This window comes from Chinchilla lanigera, unplaced genomic scaffold, assembly GCF_000276665.1.
Source record: "Chinchilla lanigera isolate Chin_1 unplaced genomic scaffold, ChiLan1.0 scaffold00070, whole genome shotgun sequence".
Classification (NCBI taxonomy): domain Eukaryota; kingdom Metazoa; phylum Chordata; class Mammalia; order Rodentia; family Chinchillidae; genus Chinchilla; species Chinchilla lanigera.
The window spans coordinates 5052535-5075161 of NW_004955471.1; the positions used below are offsets into that span (position 1 = coordinate 5052535).

Genomic DNA, 22627 nt, shown 5'->3' on the forward strand with positions numbered 1-22627 from the left:
TCGAAGTTCACAACATACAAAGGATTTATTTATGTAATACAGACCTTTTCTCAAATATTTTTCACAGATTTCCATACAGCAATCTACTAGAAAAGTAGAATTATACAACACCAAAATAACATTGTTTCTTAGTACAAATCACTAATCAAAAGGAAGGGAGAGGCGGTTTGGTAACAAAGGTAAAAGGGGTGTTGCTGGCAGCACCTGGTGACCTTGCTCCTTGCCACCCGCGGGAGCTTTGTACTTGCGCTGACTTTCAGAGAAAGCAAAGGCTGTGTGCCCAAGAGCATTTCCATCATTTCATCTTGTGCTATGAGGACGACAGATCAGGAAAAATGGTAACTAGTTCACACGTGCTATAACTTAGATCCTTTACGTTTACCATATGGTAAAAGAGCCTCCCCCAAAACATAATTTTCTAAAACATGCTTGAAGAAGAATAATACAGAAATACTTCATTGAGATATTTTAATTTACATTTGCCATAATTTAAACATTAGTATTTAAATCCCAGAAATCTGAACATTAAAGAAACACAATTGTTTGGAAAAATACAGGACCGAAAGTACAGCATAAAATTCCCTACCCCAGTCGTAGAACTCATTTCCCTTCTGTTAAAAGTCTTTCTCATGATCCCAGGTACATGGGAAATGTTTTTCAGAATATAGCTAGAACAGTGGGCTTCACTGCATGGTTTCCATAATTGGTGAAAATAGAGTTCTCATTATGACTAAAAATATAGATTTTTTTTAAACTACAGAACCCAGCAACCAGTTTCTGCTTTGCTGTCCCCCTCCCCCCAAAAGTCAAGCGAAGTCTACAAAAATAGCGATTAAATTTTAAAAATATTTTGCTCGGTCAAGCAAATTTAAGTTACATTCAGGTGTGGTAGCTATCTCAGCGCTGGGGTCCTCCCTGCCCGGCCCGCGGCAGGGCCGAGGCGGGCGTCACCTCAGTAGCGGGTTTGGTATTCATGATGCCACCGGTTGAAGTCGTTGTAGAACAGGACGATGCTTCCCGAAGCCATGCCAGAAATGATGCACCTGCGAGAGGCCAGAGGGAGGGGTTTACAGACCTGTGTTCCCGAGGACTGGCTACAAAGGAAGGACGCCCCACACCCGTGACGGAAGCCAGCGGGGCACCGCGATTTGGGAGGAGGACGGAGGCACAGGCCTGAGGGAGCTCGGGAGCGCACACCCGTGCAGCCAGCTGTGCAGGGAGCGTCGCACAGCCCAGCAGACCACAACATTTCAACGTCAGGTTGCTGCTGACGGTGGAGATGGCGCTGGCGGGTCTGTGTTGGTGCAGAGGAGCACTAGCTGTCCTCCGGGCCAGCGCCTGGTCCTCGTGACGCAGTGGCTCGGTGCAGGGGTCACTAAGGCGGGAGCTGCTGCTGCGGAGCGGTTTGTTTTTGGCGGTGGGGCGGTGGTACACGCGACTGCACCAGGGCCTCTGCACTGCTCTGCATGCTCCTGCCTCAGTCTCCCACAGGGCTGGGGTGACACACATGCGGCTCTGAGGGGTCTTTCTTGCAGCTGCTCTGAGGTCCTTCTCTCAATAGTTTGGTTAGGACCAGCCCTTAGGAACTTGTACCCAGTACCCTCCCTAGTGCTGCACGGCAAAGTCGGGGGCTGCATGTAGCACTAGAAAAAGTCAGCACGAAAGAAGGCGGCGATGAGATAGGAAGCCAAATGCTAAGGCACACGGAAGTAAGTGGCGAGAGTAAGCCTTTCCATACTCTTTCTTTATATTTAAAGAGAATAAAGTTCAAGCCAAAGGCAGAGATGAGCAGAATGGGTAAAAAAGGCCTCGAACCAGAGACTGTCAATAAAACACTCAGTTCAGATGTAAATGCTAACATAGAGACCTTCAGTCTAATACCAGACAAAGCAGACTTTAAGTCAAAAACTGTTTCAAAAGACACAGCTACTACATATACCCACAGAAAGGTCAATTCACTTGGAAAATATTAAAAGTTACACACGTACATTAAACATCTGAGTCCCATGATCCATGGAGCAAACACTGAGAAAATTGAAGGGAGACACAGTTTTGTGGTGGTGGGTTGGTAACTTCACTTTCAGTAAGGGGGGAACAAGACCGCAGCCAAGGAAGTGGCGACCCGAACAATCTTAGAAGCCGACTGGACCCAACACGTTTCTAGAGCACCCACCCACCCAGCAGTAGCAAAATGTACGTTTTTCTCCAGTGTGCAGGAACCACTGTACATAAACCATATATTAAGCTTCGAAACAAGTCTTAATGACTCTATGACTGAAATCATAACACTCTTCTGATCATAACGTGAAACTAAAAATCAGTAACAGGAAAATGAAAACTCATAAATTTGCAGAACTTGGATACATTTGCTTTCTTTCATTATGAGCAGAGTACTTGAGAAAGTCAATTTAAAAGCATCACTCTGGTCAGCTGGCTCCAAGGCAGAACCAGCACAGCAGCAGGGCCTGGCGGAGGACAGCTGCTCACCCCAAGGCAGCAGGAAGCAGAGAGGAGGGGAAGAGCCGGAGAGGGCCAGGCGAAGGCCCTGTTACGGCTGTGTCTACATGTCCCCCACAGCCTCGGTGGTCACAGGCGGGGCTTTCAGAGGTGGCTGGATCTACAGTGTGTGATGTGGGGTTTAAGTGTGTAAGGCAGGGCTCAAGAGGGTGGGATTTCTAAATGAGTCCACGGATGGGTTTGGCATACTTCTGGGTAGGATTAAGGGTGGCTCACCCCGGGTGTGAGTGCTGCCCCCTGGATGGAATGTAAGGGACAGAAAGAGGGTCACTGGCTGGTCCTTTACTGCTTGCTACTTCTGCCTGCCGTGAGCCGTTTCTCCTCTGTGATGCCCCTCTGCATGGGTCACGCCTGCCTTGGAGCCACCTAACTATGAACTGAAACCACAAACTGTGAGCTAAATAAACCTTTCCTCCTTTAACTTCGGGCATCAGGTATTTTGTCTCAGCAAGGAGCAAAGTAATTAAGACATTCTTTAAGGTCTTGAACCCATGACCCGCCCAGACACACCCCGCTGTGTGCTTCACTGAGCTCTGAGGCGGCTCTCAAGCCACGCTGACAAGATTAATCATCACACTCAATAAACAATGGATCAAAACAAAAATATCATAAGGAGAATTTAAAAATACCCTGAGGTAAATGAAAACAGGAAGCAGCAAAAGCATGGCTAAAATACAAATCCCTAGCTGTACACACATAGACTAAAGGAAAAAAATCTTCGTATAAACCTAACTTTGTACCATAACAAGCTAGAAAAAGAGCAAACTATACCCAAAGCTAGCAGAAAGAGGGAAACAACTGGAACAGAGAAAAAAATGAAAACTGGTTCTTTGAGAAACTTTAGCTACACTAAGGGAAAAAACTTCACAAAGGGACATGAGGGAAATAACAAAATATCATTAAGGAACTATTAGGAACAGCTATAGAACTGCAAATTCGAGAGCCTAGATGAAATGCACAAGTTCTCAGACACAACATACCAAAGCTGAATCGCGAAGAAACAGAAATCTGAACAGATGCACAGAGGTTGAATCAGAAATAAAAACCCTCCCACTGAAGAAAACCTCTGACCTAGCTGGCTTCGTGGGTGAGTTCTACCAAATATTGAGGAGGGGTACCACCAGTCCTTCTCTAACTTTAGAAAATTGCAGAGAACACTGGCTAACTCATTCAGTGAGAGCAGCACTTCTGTTATCGAAGAATGAAAAAACTACACTGTATATTGCAACCAAGATCCCTTATAAATACAAATATTTTACTTGCAGAATACTAGCAAGCTGAACTCACCTGCACAGTAAAAGGGTTATGCATCATGACCGCGTGAGTCCCCCTACCCCTCACTGAATTTAAGGAGAATTCAATATGCAACAATCAACATAATACTACATTAAAAGAATAATCGAAAGACAACCATGTCGTTATTTCAGTTGATACAGAAAAGGCATCTGAAAAAATATTTTCATTATAAACTAGGACTAGAAAGAAAATAGTTCAAATGACAAAGAGCATTTATGAAAAACCCACAGCTGACATACTCTGGTGACTCATTTTTCTTCTATGATCAGAAACAAATGAGGATGCTGACTTTTCACCACTGTTACTCAGCATGGTACCTGAAGTCCTGGACAAAATTTGGCAAGAAAGAGAGATGAAAGTATCTAAATTGGAAAGAAAGAAAATGGTCACAGGTAACATGACAGTGTAAGTAGGAAATCCTAAAGATTACATACACCCCAAAGTTAGTAAATGCAGTCAGCAAATTTGCAGATACACAACCAAGATTAAAAATCAGTAGGATTTGTATACATTAAGAATGAACAATTTGAAAGGGAAATGAAGACCAATTCCATTTACAGAGTATCAGAACAGAATAGGAATGTTTAACCAAGAAAAGACTTGCATAATGGAAACTATGAAACATTGCTAAAGACAAGACCTAAGTAACAGCACATGTTCATGTATTTGAAGAGTACTGTCAAGATGTTATAGTATTAACCCAAGTGATCGCTAGATTTACTGCAACTCCGGTCACAATTACCCAGAAATAGAAAACCATCCTAAATTTTATATAGACTCTCAAGGAATCCCAAATATCCAAAACAATCTTGAAAAAGAACATCATAATGGGAGGCCTCACATTTTCTGACAGTAAAACTATAAAGCTACAGTAATCAAAACAGGGTCAGGCTGGCAGAAAGAGACTAACAGAACAGAGCATTTAAAAGTAAGCTCACAAGTATATGGTCGGCTAATTTTCCACAGGGTGCCAGGACCATTAGTAGAGGAAGGACAGTTTTTTCAACAAATAGTGCTGGGCGAAGTGGGTATCTACATGGAAAACTGAACCTGGGCCCTTACCTACCATTATGTACAAAAATTAACCTAAGATAGAGCAAAAGCTAAATACAAGTTAAAATGATAAAACTCTTACAACATAGGGACATTGGATCTTACAGTGATGTCTTAGATATGACACAAAAAGAACAACAAAAGAAAAAATTAGGTTTCATAAAAATTGTCTATGTATTAAAGAACTCCAAGGAGAAGGAAAAGACAGAATTACTAGTCACTAGGAAAACGCAGATCGAACCACAGTGAGAACCACAGATCGAAGCACAGCTTCAAGTCCACAAGGGGAGCCATCTCCTAAACACAGGATACGGTGAGCGCGAGTTGATGGGCGAGTGGGAGATCAGACGCTGGGCGTGTTGGTGTGCAGGGGCACGGCCACTGTGGAAAAGAGCTCGGGGATTCCTCAGAAACTCGGAACAGAATTACCATGACCCGGCAGTTCCACTCCTGTGTACACCCCCAAAAACTGTAGCGGGACCTGCATGGTATTCATTGGCCAATGTTCACAGCAGATTATTCATAATAATGAAAAGTGGAAACCACCCAAGTGCCAAAGAGGAATAAAAATGTGGTGTGTCCAAACAGTGGAGTATTAGCCTCGGAAAGGAGCGGGACCCCGACATCCACGGAGCACGCCGAGGACGAGCACTGTAGGACTCCACAAGGCGCCCAGAAGGGCCACGCCTGGCGGAGTATGAGCGGGGCGAGCTGGGGACGCACCGCGCCTCCTCGGGCCGTGAGAAGCCCCGCGTGGATGGTGCGGACGGCTGTGCCACGCTCCCTCCCCACGCGCGCTCACGCCAACACAGCACTGCGAGCGGCTTACGGGGCACGCTGTATACGTGTGTTGCCACGGTAAAAAGCAGGACCACATATTAAGAGGAAATAAGATGCCAGGTGAAGACTACCCTCCCAAAACTTATCACTTAGGGAGTTCTAGGACATGTCAGAGGGCTCCGTGGGGTCCCCAGGGACAAAAATGATATTTTTTTTACACATATTTGCAGCTCTTGAACGTTTGTTTATGAAGAAAGGTGGTTTAAAGAACAGAAAGCACTCCCTGGCGATGGGCCGGAGGCCTCTGCTACTTAGTGGATGCTGTCCGTTCCTTGGGAACAGCTTGTCCAGGAGCGCGTGCCGCGAGGCACACTTCAGGTCTTCTGGAAGGCCGAGTCCTCATGGGCCGTTCTGCCCGCACCGAAGCCCTGCGGGGAGTCCCTCCCCATCTGACTCCGGCTGCCAAGGGAGACTGAGCTCCCGCCTTACCTCTGGTCGTAAGACAGGGCCATGGCCCGGATCCCCGCGTCGCAGCCTGGGTATGCAAAGAGCTGCCTGAGGTCAGACACCTGCCACACCCTCACCACGCCGCTGTCTCCTCCTGTGAGCAGGTACTGCCCGTCCCGGCTCAGCTGCATGGCCTGTGGGACACAGCAACGCCGTCAAGGTGCGGTCCACGGAAAGGGTCCCTGGCAAGAGGTCAGCCTCCAGGTGCCCCCCTCCCCGTCCACTGCTGTGTTGGGCTGGGGAAGTGACCCTTGGCGCTCTCAGGACACGGACTGGAGAAGACCTGCCACTTGTCAGATATCAAGTGGACAAGGTTAGGCAAAGCTTAGGGCTTTGTTGCCGTGTTTTCCATTTCTGCTTTGTAGGATGAGGCAAGGAGGCTCCGGTTCTACAAATGCTGGCTGGACGGGCACTCCCTGCGGGCCTCGGGGCAGCTCCTCACCGCACCGGGGATGTGCCGAGCCCGCAGTGCGCCCCCAGGGCCTCACACGCCAGGTGACACCCCGGCGGCAGTGAGGGAAGGCGCCGTGTGGCCGGGCTCAGGCTGCCTAAGCTCAGCGGGAGTGTGGCTCTGTCCTGCAGGTCGGCAGCGCTGCCGCCCACAGCTCCAGGCGGAGGCCTTGGAGCAGACAGTGCAGACTTGGAAGCTGTTCTTCGATCCTGTATAAAACAGGCGCTCTCTGAAGCAAACCTGTGGTTCTAGCGCAGACCACTGCTGCTTCCTGGTTTGCTGCCTGGTTTTACATTTTTCAGTGCTTGGGGGGAAAGTATTTTGTCATGAGACATGGATATTGTGGGTTTCGAATCTGAATGCCCAGGAATACAGTATCAGGACCCAGCTGCACAGGCTGTGGCTACCCTCATGGGAGGTACAGTGGGGAATACAGAGCCCAGGAAGCCCGAGTCCACCCCTGCTTCCGCCTCCCCTCCCTCCCTCATTCCACACAGACCGCTTCCCGAGGTGGACAGTGCCTGTCCTGTCCGCTTGGTTGTGGTAGCCAGGGGATCTGGGCTGCACCGGCAGCCGGACAGAACAAGCTCTCATTTCTGAAAACTCTTATTTGCGCTGTTCTGCACTCAAGAGCTTTAGCATAACTGCATTAAGTCTTCAATGTATACTTTAACGATTTTTCAAACACATTATAGAAAAACAGTGCTGTTTAATACCCATTCGATTCACAGAAATGGCCACTTTAGTAATCCCTCAAATATGCAAAATACAAAAACACAAATACATCTAAAAAATAACCCACGTGTTGTAGAAAATTGTAAGCCGTATTCTCTAAGACTGTCTTTTTAATGAGTAAAAATCGGTATCTTTCCCCGTTTGTCTCACACATAGCAAAACCTGAGGGTATCTGGAAAGTGCAATGAGGACTAGACAATAATTATTTGCTACAGTTATAAAATTCAGCTGATGAAAATCCATTAACCTCATGGTTGCGGTTCACTCGAATTTTATACTTGAGGCTTTTTACTGGATAAGTGCTATATTAAAACATAAATTAAAACATTCATCTTTAAGTCTTTGTTCTGGTAAAGAATCTCTAATCCTCCTTCTGTCTGGAATGAAATAACGCCTGGCCTTTCAGGACTGTATTCAAAATGAACCAGGCAGCTCCCAGGTGGACAACTCTAGCCAGCCCCTCGAGATCTCTCAGCTTCCTGTGGCTGCCAGAGCCGAGGTGGGGGCTCCCTGCAGGCGGTCTCAATTCTATCCCGTCTCAGAGACAGGCCAGGCTGAGGCTAGAGGTCATGACAGCGTCCCGGAGACGTGTTAATCTCATCCTCTGAACCCGACTGCTTTGGAGGACTCGCGCGGCCTTGCTTTTTAGGAGGTACCAGCAGGCCAGCGGAGTCTGTAGGGAACAACCACACCCCAAGGCAGCCCCAGGAAAAGTGAGCCTCTGTGGTGGGGCAGTGGTAACCCTTTACGACGAAATACCTTCACTGCATGGACAGGCTGCCTATCCCGGTTGGACTTGTTCACTGAGACATCTAAACCTTGTCTGACTGAGGCACTGTGACACGCTGTTAGCCAGAACGCCACTGAGCAGCCTGCGGACAGTAAAATCAGACGGGGCGCCCCGATCCGCACAGAGCCTCCCCGGGCTGCCTGCAGCGGGCTTGGTATTTGAGAGAAACTCACTCCTGGCCTGGGCCGGTGACTGACTTGCTCTGCGCTCCTCTCCTTACACGGTGCAGGCAGAGCTGGGCACAGCGGTTCCCAGCCGGCAGCTCCCTCCCTTGCTTCCAAGATGGAGAGCTGGGAAAGCGGCAGGCTCTGGAGCCCGGGGCTGTTAGTTGCTCATCTGAGGCCAGCTCGATTTAATCACACAGTTGCCACTTGCAAGTGAGCATGATAAAGTGCAGGAGTGCTGGGGGGAGCAGGAGATTGTTCAGGCCTGAGATGGGGCAGGGGTAAGACACAGGGAGCAGAGAGGCTGCAGGGCAGAGAGCAGCTCCGCACAGCGCCGCCAGCCTCCCCGCTGCGGCCTGGGACCAGCCCTGAGCCTGGGATTGACGGAAATGCCACCACGAGGGCTGGGGCTGGTGAGGGATTTCAAATTATTTCATGGATTTATTAGTGTAGCTGACAGTATAATCACAACTCACAGTGACAGATTATCAGCATTATGATTGTAAAGAAAAGAAGGGAAAATCCTCTGATGTGCACTTGGTTTAAGTGAAGTATTACGGGGAAGAGGGGAAAATAAAAGCCGAGCGTGCTGGCGGGTGGCAGTGTGTGGAGCCGGCAGGTGCCGTGGGAAGGCCCCCCGGGGAGCTGCGGCGGCGCGGGAAGGCACGCTGGGCCAAGAAGCCGGTGCCGCCTGTCCAGGGCTCTTGTTCCCTGATGTTCCCCCCAGCGTGACCGGGTCCCCTCACAGTCCCCGGTCATGCGCACCTCACCCGCTGGCTGGGAACAGCAGCCGCACCACAGCGTCCTCCCCAAGCTGACCCGCAGCCGGGGCGGCCCTGGGGAGCAGCTCCCCGCGCACAGCCGCTCTCCTCCGGCCTCCTAACAGTCTGTCCTGAAAGGAAGCCGCACCCAGGAAGGGCGGCGGCAAGGCCACCTCCTGTGTACCGAAGGGAAGACGTTCCCGCCTGATCCACAGCACAGTGCGAAGCCCAGCTGCCTCAACTCGACCTGCTTGGGCCTGTCGGTCTGTGCGGGAGTCAAGTCTGGCATCGGCGGCTCACGTAAGATCGTCAGCACTACGCCGACGCCTAAGCGTGCAGAGGGGCCGATTTTAGGTGTCATCGATTTTAGCTTGGATACTCAGAAAACAACAGTGGGCAGAAAACGTGCCCGGTCTCTGCTCGCCTCGCTTGCCACCCAGCCAGGTTACTCAAGGCTACAGGGGCCAGTGGCACTCACCCTTATGTTATCGTCCGTGCCCACGCTGGCCTGGAGGGTGCCGTTCACGCTGAACGTGCAGAAGTGGCCGTGCTCGTAGAAGATGACGCAGTGGCCCTCTCGGGAAGCCTGGATGAGTTTTGGTTTCAGGCAGTTTTCAGGACCCTCCAAGGTCCTCAGCAAGTCTCCATTCATGGAATGTATGAGGCATGGTCCTTCTGAGAGGTGAGAAATGAAAACCAAGTTCATTATGTACTGAATTAGTTACAGAGCGTGACTCTGGCAGAGCGCTTGCCCAGCATGAGCTAGGCCCTAAATTCAATCCCCATCACTGGAAAAAATAAAACAGACAAATGTGACCCAAGTCTTTAGTGTGTATGTGTGTGTGTGTGGGTGTGTGGGTGGGGGGGTGAGGGACTGAACCCAGGACCTTCACGCTGAACTACATCCCCTTTTATTTTTTGGGACACACTCTTACTAAGTTGCCCAGGTTGAGCTCCAGCTTGTGATCCTCCTGCCTCAGCCTCCCAGGGTGCTGGGTTACCGGTAGTGCCACCAGGCCTGGCTGTGACCTGAGTCTCAGGCACAGATCCTTCAAAACCACAGTGCCACACTGGGTGCAGAAAGCTTTTTAAAAACTGTGTCATGCTGCACATCACATCCTCCTCACCTTCCACAGCAGGAGGAGAAAAGCCACTCACATAGTTCACTTCTCAAGAGACAGGAAGTTACTCATGAAGTTCAATTTACCAAGAGGTAAAACAAACTGGAAGAAGTCAGAAAGAGTAGGACGGCTTTCAAACCTAGAACAGCTGCAAGGTCAGGCACGCGTGGCCTCTGCCTGCACCCCACAGCCTGGGCGGGAGCCCGTGGGCAGCTCCTGAGGCCCGAGCTGCCTTCTCTCCCTGCCCGCCACTCCACCTGACAGGGAGTCCCGGTCACGCCCTCCCCCTCGTGAAATAATCCACACCGGCTCCTTCTGAGTCCGTTTCCCTGCTGTCCCCACTGCAGCGCCCAGGACTTCCTGCAGAGCCCAGACGAGGACAGAGCTGAGGAACGGCCCGCGCACATCAGGGCGCCTCTTGTGCTGGGCTCCTGCCACATGCACATGCAAAGGGCTCGGTACCGGAGCTGCCTGCGTGTGACCACCTTCCAGGAGAGGAGGGTCAGGCTGGCGGGCTAGCTGGGGTGTGTCCGGTACTGTCCCGCCTGATTCGTTGAGGCCACATGGAATCCTTTCCTGCCCCTCGCTTGTACTGAAAGCAGCCTCTGGAAGGACGGCCCGCAGCCTTTCCTAGGCCCTTCAGGGAGTTCAGCCACTTCAGTGCCCTCCAGCGTAAACACACCAGGCGCTCTCCGCTTGTGCCGAGCCCCAGCATGCACGGATTTTCAGTCAGTGTCACCGGACACCCCAACAGGACAGGCAGACGCTTAGCTATCACGTCAGTTACACAATACGCTTTGCAGCCAGCTCTGCAGTCCACAGCCTGCTGTGTCGCAGCTGTGTGTCAGGAAGCACGAGCAGTCACACCCCTCTCCAGGTGTGCAGGTGACCGCGAGCCAGGTGTCTGGCGTTCGGTTCCTGCCCCGACAGCAGATGCAGTAACTGTGTTGCTTCCTTGTCTCCCAGTGATAAACTTGGGCGACAGGTTACAGAAACAGGCTTCACAAGTGGGTAGTGGCCGACAAAGATGGAACTTGGAGAAATGAAAAAGCTGCGAGTGAGCTCTCAACTGCACATAAGCGAAGAAGAAACAGTTGCCCCTGCGATGCAGACAGCGCGGGGACACTGGGTACACACCCGGGAGAGGAGTGAAAGGAGCTCAGGGGTGCCCGTGAGGGAAGTGGTTGGAACAAGATTCACGGAGTGACCCCAGAAGGGCTCACACTAAAGGACTCTCCGGGGCATGTCATGGCACCGAAAGCACGAAAGATAAACGACTGGGAGCTGGTGCAAGCTTAGAAAGGAGAGGGATGACTCCCCCTGTCCTGGAAAAGACGCTCAGCGAATACGCGGTGACGAGCACTGCCCACGCCGCCCTAAGACGTTTTTCACCGTGAAAGATAATGCTTTCGTGTTTAATGCTGCAAATTAGTATATTACTATTTTTCATGTTTACACACGTGCACCTAATACCAGTTTTTTCAATGTTTTTAATCAAAAACTCTTAGAGGCCCGGGAAAACTCATCAAATTTCCCATTGATTAGGATCACCTGGCATGGTCTGAGCACGCACTGTCATGCACAGCCCTGCAGTGTGCAAAGCAAGGCTGGCCAAGTCTGACCGTTACTTTGCATCTCTAATTTGGATCCCATGTAGTCCAAGAACTCATATTAGCTCAGGAGATATGAAATTACTGGGAACAGGAAGGAAAAAATCTAACAGTCATACAGTTCTTGCTCTTGGTATTTCCATTTCACCGATCAACTAAATTTTTAAGCACAGCGCTTTTGATTTTTACTATGCCATGTTAGCTGGACCGTTACAGTTCGAGACACAGATAAGGTGACTCTAGCACCAGATAAGCCCAGAAGACAGGACAGTATGCTACTGTTTTTGTCTCAGGAGAGAGGCAAAGGGATGGGTGGATGATTCCATTGAAGAAGCCCTGAGCTGGAAACAGCTCTGCACCCGATCAGATGCTGATCTGTTAAATGTGCTTCTGGAAAACGGTCTCAATAGCCCTGGCCGAGATCTGCAGGAACAAGAGCGCCCCCTGCACCGAGCTCCGAGCACAGCGGCGCAAGAGCCTCTCCCCTCCCTCTCCGGGCCCTTCTGGCCCTGAGATTTGAAAGACAAGGTCAGGAGTTTCCACTCAGGTGTGAGAGGGAACCCAATCCAGTCAGAGGATAGAAAAATGAACACCAAGATGTGCCTTGTTCCTGCCTCATGGAAGTGAGAAAGTTATTGGGCTATTATTTTAAAGCACCTGAAACTCTCGAGCAGTACTGTGAAATAATAGCTTTCTACAGTAGTGGAAATGTTCTGTACCTGTGCTATCCAATACCGTAGCCACTAGCCACATGCGAATATTCAGCACTTAAAATGTGACCACTGCCACTAAGGAATACAACTGTACTTAATTTTTGCTAATTTCAACTTAAATAACCCTCCGTGGCTAAAGGTCACTATAACAGGCCAAAGTTTCAGAGAAAAGGAAGCAACTTCGTCTGTGGTAACCGGTTTTAGAAGACACTAGGAAATGTACACATTTTATGAAGGCCCCAGCTTTACCTTGAGAACCACTTAACACCAGGCCCAGCTCTGCACAGACGGCCGCACATGTGATCTCATAGTCGTGGCCAGTCAGGATGGCCCGAGGGGTGGTGGTCTCACCTACAGGAGAAAACAGATAAACAAGGCAAATCAGTTCAGGTTCGGGCAGATTAGGTAATGACCTGTTTCTAATTCCCATCATGCCTAACCTTTTAATGTACAGACAGAATTTGTCAAAAGCCCTATTTTAGGATTAGGTCCAAACTATATGCTACAGTTTGATTTTGAGGATTGCATGATGCTCAATGTCAAGGAATCCTTATGGATTACAAGCAATGGTTGAAAGTTCAGGGTTAAGGATGACAAAAGCTGCACTCTAAAATGCCTCAGCTGCTTTCCAGATACTGTAAAAATGAGTCCCTCCATGAGGTCGTTTATGAACGGAGGACATAAAAGTAGGCCCTGTGGCTTAACTGACATTTCAGAGACCAGCTTCCCTCCTGCTCCCTCTCCCCCTCGGTGGGGCTCTGAGGATGATGATGAAGACTGTGACGGAGGGTCCAGGATGGCTCAAAGCAGTCTCTCTTAACTACCCATTTACTAAGTTATGCATTTTTCTGATGCATAGCTCTTGCAAAGTACATTTTTCTATGGTTCATTTAAAGAACAGAGGATAAAAACGTAAGCCCTCGCATATAACTTCCAATACTGACGGCACATTAGGGGAAGAGGGTGAGGAAGGGGTCACAGAGGAGCATCCAAGTAACACGAGATGTTTCCAAACGTGCGCGTGGGCAGATAGAACAAGTCACCCCGAGTCTGTCCGAACCAAAAAGCAACCCACACCATGAAAGGCTGCAGCACAGAGAGATACCCATAATGTCTCTGATTCACGCCAAGTCACAAGGATCAAGTGAATTCCTTATTTACGCCTGAAGAGAACTAGTTTCAACTAGTTCTTTATTCTCACAGTGTCTACAGACAAAGACACAAGCACCTTCATGAGTGAAACCAGAGCAGCCTTCCGTGGACGTCCTCCGAGTCCCTTGATTTGGACTGGCTGTATGTGTGACTGATAGCTACACAGTCCAAAGAGGGCAGATGTGCCTAGAAGGCGGGTCGTTACCACCAGCTGTGGAACTCCGGGGGGAAGCACTTGTCCTCCTGGCCCCAGATATACAGCTGTCCTACAGTCACCCACCCTGGAGAAAGTGCTGGCCAAATCAGGGAACCCACGTCAGAGACCCACTGCAATTCAAAGGGCAAATACATACTGCTGCAAAAACTGAGGCAGCCTCAGAGGCAGCACTTCCTGCGGTGGGCTGATGGGTTCTCTGCCCTTTCACACAAACTGCCTGCTCTGGATGCTGGGGAGGAAGACGGATCTCACAGAACACGCAGGGCCTCGCGACCCAAGAGAAACAAGGCCTTGCCATGTGGGAAGGAGCCCAGCTCCGCGTTCCCGGTCCCACCACCTGCAGCCAGAGGAGACCCAGGATCCAGCAGCACATGTAACAGTTCCAGCACGCGTCCCACAGTGCCTTAACACAGCTTGTCCCCCAGTGTCCCCGGGCTTCGGTGACGAGAGGTACTTCTGAAGGTGATTTAAATCAGATCAACACCTGCCTGCACGCTTAGTGACAAAGGGAGACCACTGCCAAGTGGCTGATTTCATCTGATTTTGTGTTTAAAACTTTGGAGGCCACACCCACCTTAGTTAAAAAGTTTACTTAACATCTTCTGAAACAAAAACATTTGTCATAAAACCAACTGTCCTCTTAAGAAGTTCACAACTTTAGAGAAAATTTAAACTTTGTTAGTGATAACCTTTGCCACAAAATTTAGAAATAAATATGCTGTTTTAAAAAGTTAACACTATTTTAGCCCTGATTCATGGTTACCCCTTTTCCCATAAAGTTCTAAATTCCACAAAATAGCACACAGTGTTATTTTTCAAATTACTGTCTAACTACGTGTACTGGCAGCTTTTTAAAATCAGCAACTAAAATTGTTATAAGCTAAGGCATACATATATGATTACTCCTTTTTGTTTGTTTTCATGAGTTACCATTTTGTCAAGGGTGAGATTTGCACTGTGACCGGAATTGCCATGGGATTCCTCAGTGAAGCTGGAAGTCTGAAGAACTGACGGCAAAGAAAACCGATCTCCACTGAAGCCCAAAGAAAACAAAGGGCAGACGGACCCGGACCCAGAGGACAACGTCACCAAGCATACAATGCTTTTTGTGTTCTAAGTTTTACAATATTTTCTCAGAAGCACAGTGGAAGAAGAGAACAGACTGCTGCCCACTGCACTTCTTTTATAGTAAGAGCTGAAATACTGTATGAAGTTTTTTAGGGCTATACAGTCAGAGTTTAGGCAGCTTCATGACTAGCTCTAGAAAGTGGGTTAAGATGGAAGCATTCTTTTTAGAAAAGTCAAATTAAGTTTTTATAAATATATTTTACTTACAAGATACTAGTTTCCAAGAATCTAAATTATACCAACTCATTTTAACTCCACAAGTCAGAAGTCACACACACATACAGATAATTCCAAAACTAAAAAAAGCCCCCTTTTTTCATAGGGCCTGCTCTCTAAGTAAAGAACTGTTTAGTGCTAGGACTTTGGCTTTGAGGTTTGGCAAAATGTTCTCTAATCCAGAAGAGGTTAGACAATTCAAGAAATCTGAGTGGAAAAAGAAAAACAAAAACAAAAAACAAACAAACAAAACAAGAAAGAGCAACAACAAATCAAATGCATAAGGGCAGACTTAGGATCTTCAGGTTCTTCTCAGGGAACTGGTTCAAAAACACTCATTGGATTTCCCATAAAGAGACTGCTCAACTCCCTGCATTTCTAGGAAATGAAACCACATAGCTTCCCAAAACCCTCATTCCACAGCAGCAGGCAGGAGACCGCTCACTCGGAAAGAGGTCCTCGCTCTTGCTTATGGCCTCACCTTCGTGCTCCATTCGTCTGCTCTATACACCAAACATTCTTTATGTTTTCTCCTTGTCAAAAAAGTATGTTCAAAAGAAATACCTGTTGGATTTTTGTTAAGTTCCAATAAACCAAGGGCTTTAAATATTAAAATTTCACTACAGAACATGTAACTATGTGATACATGATGTAAACCAAACAAATATGAACAGTTTTAGTGGAATAGACATTTTGGGGGCCAACTGGAACGAACTCTCTATGGGGAAGGTGATGTCAGAGGCAGGACACAGGCTTTCCATGTGGCTCGTGGGATTGGTCTTTTTACCAGTTACACCACACACACCGATGTCCTGGATCATAGCAGAGTGCATGTGATAACAGCCCACAAAAAGGCAAGACAAAACCCCTCCACATTTGTGGAATCTGAACCTGCGGCCCCTTCAGCCCAGTCCCACCACTTGTCACCTCAGAGGCTGAATATCCAGAGGGAATAAGCAGCACAACTAAGATGATTCTGCCCACTTATCACTTTCAAAGACTCCAAAACTATCACCAGTCTCCCACTGGAGTCACTAAACCAAATGAAGGGGCAGGGGAGGGTCTTCAGAAAAAATGCAGGCTACTTCTTTCAATTATGATTTTTAATAGTTAATGGATACAAACAGTCCTTACCTTTGCTTGCCGGGATAGTGGGATCTAACAAAAGCGACATGTTCAGAAGCAGAACAGATTTCCCTAAGAACTTTTAAAAGTCTTACTGCTTGAAAAATCGTCATGGCTTTCACTAATACTGAGAGAAAAATTTACCTTGTTGCTGGTTTAAGAAGCTACACTTTGGACTCTTAAAGGAAAACAAGAAAAGAAAGAGCACAGACTTCTAGGATGCTTTGAAAAGCTTGAGCAGTTACTTCAAAGGAAAGGGCCTTTGTCCAGAGAGCAGGTTTATGACCACTGATGCAAATCCTGGCCAAAGGCTGAAAAGGATGCTCCTAGCATCTTTATGGATGGCCTTCGAGGCACATGAACCAGTCAAGGAGATTAAAGACAGCCCAAATCCTTCCCTGAATACCAGGACACGCCAGGTTTTAAAGCTGTGCTTTCCTTAGCACGTAACAGTGCATATCACTAATAACTTATACTATTATATCAACCAACTTGCACTCAAACACAGCAGGAGCTCTAGTATACCCTTTTAGCATTTATACTGGGCTTATGTTTTAAAATATTAGCTGAATTACTTTAACACTGATGGACAGAAATGTTCTTATTAAGTGTGCTTCTTTGGTGCCCTCATAATGTTAAGTATGTTTCTCTGTCAAGTAGACTCTGGACCACTTAAAATTTTACACCTGAGAGGAGACAGAAAACAGTAATTTCTCTAGTATACTGGTCATAAATACCCAATGGAAAAATGTTTCTTAAGGTGTATCTCCATTAAGGCAAAATGAATTAATAATCCAGGTAAAAACAGACCAGACATATATTTCTGGCAAACTTTTAGTTATTTGTTAAAAATCATCAATAAAGCTCTTAGTATTTCTGGCATCACCTCCTTGGTCTTATGAAAATTAAATCACTTTAAAATGCACTGTAACGTTCTCTTTTGCTATCAGTAGAGTGAATTCCCTCAATTCATAAATTCGCTCTCCAGCAGCATCTGTGGAGTAGGCTCAACATTTCCTAGTCCTAGTTTCATACGAACAAGACTGTTTCTTCCCAGTGATACTTAGGTCACGTGACTCGTGGGCTGTGGATTAACGCAGCTCGCTTGCTGCTCATCCGTTCCTCCTCACTTCCACTGCATTAAGGACATTTACTGAAATGTGTCGTGTGCAGGGAGCTTGGAAATAAGGGAAGGAACGGAATTAGCCTTTTATTTGAAAGTGACTTGATTTTAAATGATCATTGGTGCCTGGAGATGTTCAGCAGTAGAGTATTTACACAGAAGAAATCAGATGATCACTGCATCAAGTGTTGTCAACGAGCTTACCATAACCATGCAAATCATACATACGGATGCTGGAACCCTGGGCCTCATACACGCTAGGCAAGTACACCAGCACTGAGCTATATCCCCACTCCTTATAGACTAAAAACAAACAACTAAATACATAATGAAGTTCTCAAGAATAAATAGATTTAAAACAATGAAAATCTAATTATATAGGCTATGCCAGATATTTCCTACAGAAAGATACTTGTGTTTTGCATGTGCCTTTTGTTCCATTTTAATTACAGCTGACTGCTACAGAATGTTTCTGTGAAAACTAAGCTTTTTCACATGGCTCACCACAATGGTAAATGAAGAAAGGAAATGGCTTTCCTGAAGTGGAAATGGGGGTGGCCGTTAAGTGTGTGTTGAACTTTTCCGTTAGCTTCCTATGGAATAATTCAATGGGAATTATACTACATTTTAATTATGCAAATAAGAACTATTTGAAATTTGTCCTATTCATTCATTCTTCACCACCCCTGTCCTCTGCTCACCTCTCCATTCATCACGGTCATTCTGGTGAAAATGCGTTAATGTGATCGCGATGCCGCGTGCAGAGGGCTGCTGTAGCTGTGTTTGGGGTGTGACAAGCACAAGACAGAACTTTCTGGTAGCTTTCCCTTGTTAAGAATATAGAATTGTTAATGAGAATAAGATAATCTTGGTTTAAAACTGTAAGTTTTTGGTTAATCATATTTCTTATCCTCCCTGTATACACACACACACACACACACACACACACACATACACATACAAACTTAAGATGCTGGAATCATCCTTTAAAACTACCTTAAAAACTGAGTTTGTACAAGTATGTGATTACAGTTATATATGTGATGATATTTTAAAAATACAAAATCCCAGTGGCTAGGAGTATACCTCAGTGAGCACAGGCTTAGCCTAAGCAAGGCCCCAGGTTCCATTCCCAGCACCTCCATGAAAAAAGAAAATACCCCCACACTCCAGCTCCCGCCTGCTCGCCAGCTCGGGGAGCCCCCGTGGGCAGGTTCCTCCAGCTCTAGTACGGAGCTGAGGAGCTCTGGCCCAGAGCAGCAAGGAAAGCCACATTGTAACTTCTCTGCGCCTCATCTCTAAGGCCACGACGGTGAGGGTGGTCGCCACACAGGGTGTTGGGAGGGTTGCGCTCACGCACAGCGTGGTGTAGATAGTGCCTGGCCTCTCGCCAGTGCCCGCCGGGTTATCCTCTGGTAGCAGCAGCAGCAACAAAAGCAGAATGCTGCCTGCTCTCAGCCTCTGTCAGAAAAACTTTCAGTGCCAGTGGAACTTCTGAGCCTGTGCTACGGGCCAGGCAGAGAGATGCTCACTGCTTTTGTTCCTTGTGCAGGAACTTTCGGAAGTCAGACTTTCATTTCTCCCATTCACCCGTGTCTTAGACTTTCCAACTTGGCCCGACAATCCCTCTGAACTTGAGTACAGCTGGTCATAGCCTTGCACCTGGGAGCGGGTGCCACAGGTATATTACAATCGTCAGGTATGTTTCCACAAGTTAGGACGGTGTCCTTGTCTCTCGCTATCAAAATAAGACATACTCACTGCTAAGCACTCAGATAACTTAGCAAACTCTGGCGAAGAAAATGAAAGCCTGCCTCCAAATTCCATTACCTATAAATACTGCTAACACTGTGTCTGGCTGTCATTCCAGATTTTTATATGCATGTGTAAAATGTGAATATACACACATAGGCATAAAATCTTGTATGATGTCATATATATAGGTTTTTTTTGCAATTAGCAATAGTGAGAGCATATTCCTCCACATCAGTATTACAAACGCAAGATATCTTTGGTAACGGTTAGATGGTACTTTGTTAGAGGGACCATGTTCAACTAATATACTTTGTTTCTACTGTTATTTATTTAGTTTTTTTGTTTTTGTTTTTGAGATATGGTCTCACTGCACAGCCCAGGCTGGCCTCAAACTTGCAGCAACCCTCCGGCCTCAGCCTCCACAGCACAGGGATTACAGGCGTGTGCCACCACGCTCAGTCCATTTTCCACTTTCTTGAGACTTCTTATTTATTGATTTCCCTCAGTAGACCTTGATTTTCAGCTCCCATTCATCCATAGGTCCTGTAGCGGGGGCTGGGGATTTAGCTCAGCGGCAAAAGCGCCTGCCTGGCAAGCGCAAGGTCGTGAGTTCGGTTCCCAGCACCGGAGAAAAACCATAGGTCCTGTAGCTACATATAAATGTCTTGTAATATAAATATTAAAAATCAGACCACCAAAAAAAAAAATTAGACCACCAAAAAGAATAAAGGTAGGTGGAGAACTGTACTGAATTTTGTTCAGCTAAGAACATTTTTGTGAATATAAATTAAAATTTAGAAAGCTACTTACCCTAAATATTAAAATCACTTAAAATTCTCTGTAATATGTCTGCCTTAACATTTTTAGGGTTTCTTTGTTAAACTACATAAGGTACTCTGAAAACTATGGAAGGTTTTTACTTCTATTAAAGATACCTTGACTTACCCCAAGGAAATAAAGCGATCTCCTAGGTATGAAAAGCCACAGCTATAAGAATTAAAGCTAAAAAGCTGAATAATCATGGCATGTTAAGCATAAAAGGAAGAAGGATTCTAAGTAATGTTTTTTCTATCTGAAAACACTTGAAATTCAAAATCTTAATGTGGGGGCTGGGGATTTGGCTCAGCGGCAAAGCGCCTGCCTGGCAAGTGCAAGGTCGTGAGTTCGGTTCCCGGTACCGGAGAAAAACCAAAAACAAAACAGAACAAAAAAACAAACAAAATCTTAATGTGAGGAAAATTACTTTAAAAACCTCACAGGTAATGATATGAAGTGATATACGTACTTAACTAGGTAATGGCAGTGTTAAAGGAACCGACGAAACAAAGTTTAAAAGTCCTGCCAGGAACACCTTTACGCTTCCGCTCTGTAAAGCCATTTAAGTGGGCACAGCACAGGGAAACTGAGGCAACTAGAAAAAACAGGATAACTGTTGCTGTGCCAAAGATAAGACACACCAGCGTGTGTCTGAATTTCATGTAAAATGGCTGTCTTTTCAAAAATTCTCAGGAGTATCCGAGGTCTGTATGCAGAAAGCTGTCCTACAGTTTCTCTCATGAAATGAACTTTCTGGAAAGTGGTAAAGTCAATTTAACATGTTGCTCCAGAGGACTTGCGTGGACGTACACTGGCAGTGCTAAGTAACGTCACACATGCGCGCGCATCCACGCGAACTCGCAGTTTGCGCTGTACTCTAAGAGCAGAAGGATCCTTGTGGATGAGAGGAAAGGGTACAGAGCTCACAGTATCATTTGCAGCTTCTCAAATGAAAAAAAGACGCCCCACAATTTCCTTGAGAACCTATACAGTGACACTTGGCGGGAATCTGTACCTTCATAAATTAATTCCAGCAATTGTTTGCAATTAAAACTTCTATCCGAGTATAAAGTATTAGACAGCTTTCTTTGGTATGGCGCTATTAAAGTCTACACATGAAGATATTCAGTTTCAATCTGAGGACGTAAATCACCAGTTCTTCTGTTCTCATATTTAAATAGCTATTGCCCACGGGCTGAATGGTATAGTCATTCTCCTCTACAACCAAACAAGGTAAATAAATGTGATATATTGGCACATCACCCCACCACTCTGCATATGGTGCACATTAAGGTTGTATTCATTTGCCATATGAATATAATTCCTTTTACCACATCTACTATTAGTTACAAGCAGTAAATACAGAGTTGTTTTGCTGGAACTTGAGGGCCTGCATTACATCATGGAGCACTAAACATCCTGGACCTTCTGGAGAATTTCATAGACAAACTTTTAATGTCACCTGAACTTCAACACTGCCAACATACTGCTTCAAAACCCTGCCTGATGAATACGCCAAGGAAAAAGAAAAACACCGCGTAGTCTGAGTGCAGGGATGCACTGCACAAGCAGGGCCAGAAGGGAAGCTTCGGACGAGACTCAGGAGCTCAGGCCCCTGGCAACACATCGGATCGAGAGTCATATCCCAGGTATACACAGGCGACCTGTCTCAAGCATTGCTTTCATATGCAAGGTCTAGTGAACACAAAGAACCTAAATTTAAAATATTCCCTAAACAATATACCCTAATTGCAGCTTATTAAAGACCTGCAATCAATCAGTTTATCTCCTAAGAAATTGTAGTGCTTTGTGTTACCAGGCATATAACTGTACTTACTTTTTCCTTAAAATATTTATTATAAAACTCCAAATCCAGGTTGGTGGAGGGGTAAAAGAAAAATTAAAGTGATCTGGTCTTAAAAATATATATGGTTCAACACAGATGTACACATCTTGGCATTTCAGATCCACAAATACTATACCACAGGCACTTAAAAACAAAATACACCTGTGTGTCCAAGTACTAATTTTTGTATTTCCCAATGTTAAGTCTCCAAACATATCCAGCAGATGGTGCTCTAGGCCACCTACTTCCAGAGAGGAATGCTATTTGTGTTACATCCACCTATATTTTGGCAAGACAAAGAATAAGGATTTGTCAGTAGCTTCGGTAAAACATATTCGGCTTTATGATAAAAAGGACATAATTCCTAAATATGTGCACAAAAATATACATATGCATAAGCACATGTGCACAGAGGAAACCAGTAAATAATTCACACCTGGATGTATTACGATACTACTTTTCTTACAGACTCCATGAGTAGTCTATGTGTATATCAGTGGTATTTATAGTCATATGGCAAGATCATTCTAAATTCATTAAAAAAAAATTTAGAATGCCTTAAAGTTAGAATTCATTTTTAATTATAGCAGGAATGTCTCATTAGGGTGATACTAGTAAAATTAACAACAGTAGGATTTACGGTAATGACTTAAGTGATTGATGAGAGTATAACAAAATGAAGTTTTAGACAGAGAAAAAACAGGGCCGCTATGGCATACAGTACTTTAAAAAACAGCTCTGTGGTCTGTTA

At 46.2% G+C, this 22627-nt stretch overlaps 1 protein-coding gene across 1 annotated transcript in view; it reads right to left on the reverse strand.

Moving 5' to 3' along the window:
- Lrba (LPS-responsive vesicle trafficking, beach and anchor containing) overlaps positions 1 to 22627 on the reverse strand; it is a gene marked incomplete at its 5' end in the record, with an annotated part of 597162 nt that continues 574535 nt past the window's right edge. The window contains 4 exon segments of the mRNA XM_013522882.1: positions 1 to 1043; positions 6136 to 6287; positions 9533 to 9729; positions 12748 to 12849. Of these exon segments, the coding sequence (XP_013378336.1) occupies positions 953 to 1043; positions 6136 to 6287; positions 9533 to 9729; positions 12748 to 12849 (542 nt within the window). The 3' untranslated portion in view covers positions 1 to 952.